Consider the following 5,645-nt stretch of genomic DNA (forward strand, 5'->3'; position numbering starts at 1 on the left):
TTATAATTAGTAATTACCATTTATAACAAGTTACAATAAGTCCCATTTAAATTGTAAAGATACATAATAATTAGGTACATTGAAACAAAGTTAAGACCTAAAAGTAGTAATTTATGTACCTAAACAACAAAATATTTTAAATCAGTTGTAAAACTGAAAAATAATTGAAAATCTTAAAACTGCTCTTCTGTAAAATTTACTGTTTGTGACGTACTGACGTACAACTTTTGGCCATTTATTGACACTTATATTGCCATTTTGGTATATAATATATAGATTTAGGATATTATTACTAAGCCCAACTGCAAGTGCGTATATCGCATATACCTATTACCTACCTATACTATAATGTTATGCTTGTCATATGCGTGTGGCCCTTGCTTCGAAAAAAAATTGTAATTATAAATATTAAAAGTACTTAACCAAAATAAATATTGCTTTTAACGGTTCAGACTTGATTGTGAACGTTCCGCCGCCGTTTACTGCTCTTTTCGTATAAATTATGAGGGCAGTATTTAAGTGTTATTATGTTTATGTACTACTACGCATTATTACAATCATATTATAATATAATGCAGGCCCGTTGTTGTTATTATTAATTTATTTTTTTTATAGGAATCAATTAGGAAAAACTTGAAAATGTCATATTGTAGAACAATAAAGTACGCACTGACAAGCATTTTGATAGATAAATACGTTTTAAGTTTTTATTCACAAATATATATTATATATACATACGTGTATATTACCTATACAAGTACCTAAATAGTATATATATATATATTCTGTATATAGAATATTAAAACGCTTTATAATACACACATTATTGTATAATAACTCATAATTATAAAGGGAATAAGTATTTTTCGTTAAAAATAAAATGATAATTATTTATTAGAGCTGATAACATTATATTGTTCACAACATTATTTTCATCATAATTATTACAAAATATGTATCTGAATTCGTTCACAAATATTCTTTTAAATTTCGTTTTTTAGTACAAATTATAATAAATAAGTAACTTATTTATCATTTTATACACATAATTCAGTGAATTATAGATCGTAAATTCAGTAAAACACAATAAAATTTCACAATAAATAGTTTTAGTTATAACATCAAAAACAATTAATTCTACATGTATTTACAATTAAATACATTATCAAAACTAATAAAAATTATATTTTACATCTGTGGTAGTTTAACATACAGATTAGAAAAGTGAGAAAATAGATTAATACATATTTAACAGCCCTAATAAATCACAAACAAAATATACCCACCAAAGAAATAAAATAAAATATAATATGTTTATAAACGACAGATTTCTCATGAAAATATCTACGGAAGAAAGCTATACAAGAATAACAAAATAAATGCTCTAAAATATTGATCACAACCATTACAAACTAAATTTTCTTTGGCATTACTGTCTTATAGTTACACTATATAAAATATAATTACACAGTAATAAATTATAGTCATCAAGTGTTTGGCATGAATGGCGGCAAAACTAATAATTAAAATCAACCAAGTTTTAGCTACATGTCAAGTAAAAAATAAAAAAAAAAACACTACATTTTGTTTATAAAATCAGTCAAGTACAGGTACAGCAATAATAATTATTAGTACAAAATACATATCATATATAATAAATATATATATATATATATATATATAAGTAGTAATATAATTAAAATAAAAAATAAAATAAAACATTATGTTTTAGTAGGTAGGTAGAATAGGTACCACGTGATGTTGTTCAAGAAAATAAACGAATCATTCCGCGATTATGATGTGTGTTAAAATTAAGATTTTTTTTGACCACAGGCTAATATTTAATAATACTAAATTTAATAACATAGATTCACAGTAATCAGATTTCATAATATTACCATTTTAAAACTATAATATAATCATATCTATCACGCATATTCTTAACTAAAATAACCATAATGATAAAAAAATGCACTTCTTAAAAAAATATATTTTGTTTCATACAAATATAAACCAAAACTTCAAAATCTGGTTTGGAAACAAAATATCATTAGCCAGTGTACGATGTTATTGTTTTTATTATGTATATAATTCTAAGCACCGTAGAATATGCATTTTGCTTTTTTATACCTACTTAAAAAATTAATTTGAAAATACTGTTAACTGAAAGGGTCATGAATTTCAAAAGTAAAATAATTAGTTTTTTCTCTCTTTTAGACACGTAAATCATTTTGAATTTATTGTATTGATCGTTTTATAATTGTATGTTTAGGAACATTTGTTTGACTTAAAATGTAAAGCTGTTTACAACTTCAATTAACGATCAAACTTGTTCCTACTCTTGAGTCTTGTTGATTTGTAGACAAGACTAATAATTTATGTCAGTAACTAGTAATTTCGTGAGAAGCTTATAGATAATTACGGTTAGTCATTAAAATCAAAACTGTTCGTAACGGGAGCTAAGACCGGGATGAATATTGCATAGTAAGTAATTGATTCACTTTTGAAATTCAAGATATTATATGAGTTCCACAAACTAATTTACAAATGTATAATTTCAACTAACTATAAGATATGCAGTAACGTTTTCCCAAAACGTATCTTAATGACATTGCACAATTATATAATAACAGAACAGGCGTAGCGTCCAATTTCATGCCAAAAATTACGATCTTTAGACTTTGGTAAGAAATTCGCTTGTTTGACCAATCAAATGGACGGAAAAAATTATTTATAAGAATAATCGTAGAAAATGATTAAAAGGAACCAATATGCAAACAATTATGTGCAACTAAAAATTATCCATGATTAGTGTGTTTATTATTATTATTTATCCGTACCGCATAAAATGCAAAGAAAATGTATAGATAGTTTTCAATACATTTTCGTACATTTTTTAATTCGTACTCCATAAAAGTACTATTCTTTGGTCCAATTTTATTCACGGTACACATCATCATTGATAATCTTTAATATTGGAATGTTGGTTCCACGGAACGTCGTTTATGGCTGGCTGTAACCTATTATGAGGATGTGGCGCTCGCATAATGTCGTCTGTGGGTTGGATGTGATTCCTGGGTCCAGATTCTGGCGTGTATGTAAATGTCAGCCCCGTGGCATAAATTATACCATCGTTTCTCACTAGTGATACTGGTACTTGGGTTGGCTGCCTGACCCAGAGCCAATCACCCCTAAATGAGGATATATCTGGTACAACAGCCAACATACTCTCCTGGCAGCGATACATAGTTTCAGATTCAACATCACCAAACCAAACTTGTAGGTGAGGTGTGAAATTTTCTCCAGTCAATTCTAACATAGCCACATCACCACCACCGTTCAAGTTCAAACTGTGAACGACTGGAACAGGTGTTATTGGCGAGTTAACGGGACCCATGCCTTCATAAAACTGATACTCAGCCTTGTCCGTGCTTATAATCGTCCAACAGGCACCATCGTTAATCATTTCTTTGTTGGGTTCCTTGGGACAAGGAGTTGCTTGAAACTGGATTATACGCTCTTGGGATAAACATAAATACATATGCTCTGTATCTTTCATGTAAAACGCACACTTATGCAGTTGCGACACAGGATCGTCAGCTTCCAGAAGAGCCATCTGTTTATCGACTTTCCTTATTATAAGTCGAGGCAAGGCCATACCAGTGACACTACAGACTAGCTTGATAGTACTGCCATAATGAACATATCCATCTCTAACATTGAATTCTTCACTCTCACTTTCATCATCATCTAATAAGTGAATAGTAAATGCACCCCACTGCGTCGAGCTGGCATGGAAGTTACCCTTCTCCACGTGCAAGTATCGTGTACTGACTGTTTGGGATCTTAACCTATTGAATAATGCTACTTTTGTTCCACTTGCGATACATAAATCAGCATTTTTTAACGATTGTTTTTTCTTTGATGGTTTTGATATAACCTTTATTCGTTTACTGTGGAATGTACCAATGTCATAACCAATATTATAAAACATTCTAACCATCAACATAAAATGTTTTCGTTTGTCCGAATCTGAAATGAACAACGTTTTCGCAGCACAATACTGCTTTCCATTGTTAAGGTCAAGAGGTTGTAACTCTTGGTCAGTGCTTCCAATACCAATGAATGCGCTCATCTGAGAATTAGCTTCAGACACTCCTTCTCTTAATAGTTGTTCTTGCCGAAGTCTCCAGCCATCACCAAACAAATATATGCAAGGGGGTGGACAAAAAAATCGTTTTTCATTACCGTACGATTTCTGAGCTACTTTAGCATGGAGAATAACCAACACTAAATCGTTGCGATCTCGTAGATACCTCTCCATTGCATCTCTAGTTAGACGCTGTTCCGGTCGAAACTGCATGGGAGCTTCGGGACCATAATGGTGAGGCATCCTTGCTGGCACTCCAAGAAGTTCCACGGAGTTATAACAGCTTAAAGAGCCTACCACTTCTCCATCATCCGTATCACCATCTTTCTCTGATTTTAGCGTCCAAGTTCCCATAAATCTAATAAAAACACAAAAAATATTTATTTAAAAGTGATTCAAAATTAAATTCAATGTAATATTTTTAATTAAACAAAATCAAATTTGTAATTTAAAAGAGTAGAAAAGTCTTACAAGTTATTTTAAGATCAAAAGTTATAAAATAACACACACCTATATGGCTATAGATATACTATATAAACCGCCAAGGATAAAACATTATAGTACTAAATTATTGTAGGTAGGTATTGCATAGTATTTTCTTAAAAAAATTATAACTTTATACATTTTATTAAAAAGAAAACAATAAATTACCTTACACACGATTTTTTAGATTCTGAGTGGAACGATGAATGTATTGATTTTACAATGATGTGTGTTTTTTTATTTATTGTTTTTATTTTTTAATTTTTTAATTTTTTTTGTGTCTGTGTACACGATAAGTAGTCGAAATAATGCTACGATTTTCAACTTCAGTATCTTGTTCGATCAGAAAGTGAATATCGTTGGTGCATTGGGGAGGTCAAAATTTAAATTTTACAGTAGTTTTCAAAAGCTCCGGGAAAAACAAAAGAAAAATTAAGGAAAAACGAGAATTTTTACGCAAAATCTGTTTTCGAGAAAATCGATTTTGGTTTTTGGTGTAACTTTAAAAAAAATGACCGTGGATACATGAAATTTTGACTGAATGTTTACATTTCCATTTTCTATACACGATAAAATTTTCAAAATATTTTGAGCTCTTTACCGTCATTGTCAGTTTTCATTTTTTTTTAGTTTTTTTTCTAAAAATATCAATAAAATTTTATTTGTTTATCAAAAAAGCTTGAAAATTTAAGTATATTAGGCTCCAAGTATATTGTTTCAAAGGCAGATGAAAAATACTAAAAATCCTTAGTCACAGTTTTTTTTTATAAGCATTTAAAGTTCAAAAATTGACAAAATATGGAAAAATCGCGAAAATTAGCAAATTATTTTGAGTTAAGAATTCGTTTTTAAAATGTAATACAAGATTCCTTATAAGATTATCTACCTTTATCAAACAAAAAATATCTATAAGAAAGTCAAATTAAATTTTTATGATCGTTTGAAATTCAAATTTTTACAACATTGGATATTCACTCGATTTCTCATGTAGCGATTTCCTTATTTTGTTGTA

The 5,645-nt window shown here is 29.2% G+C and overlaps 1 protein-coding gene across 1 annotated transcript in view; it reads right to left on the reverse strand.

Annotated features, from left to right (window-relative positions):
- Positions 1 to 1,664: 1,664 nt before the first annotated feature.
- The window catches only part of LOC100159885 (suppressor of hairless protein-like), an 11,648-nt gene continuing 7,667 nt past the window's right edge, over positions 1,665 to 5,645 (reverse strand). The window contains exon 2 of the mRNA XM_003245705.4: positions 1,665 to 4,508. Within this exon, the coding sequence (XP_003245753.1) occupies positions 2,957 to 4,504 (1,548 nt within the window). The 5' untranslated portion in view covers positions 4,505 to 4,508 and the 3' untranslated portion in view covers positions 1,665 to 2,956. The remainder of the gene's footprint in view (positions 4,509 to 5,645) is intronic.

Source organism: Acyrthosiphon pisum, chromosome X (genome assembly GCF_005508785.2).
Source record: "Acyrthosiphon pisum isolate AL4f chromosome X, pea_aphid_22Mar2018_4r6ur, whole genome shotgun sequence".
Taxonomy (NCBI): domain Eukaryota; kingdom Metazoa; phylum Arthropoda; class Insecta; order Hemiptera; family Aphididae; genus Acyrthosiphon; species Acyrthosiphon pisum.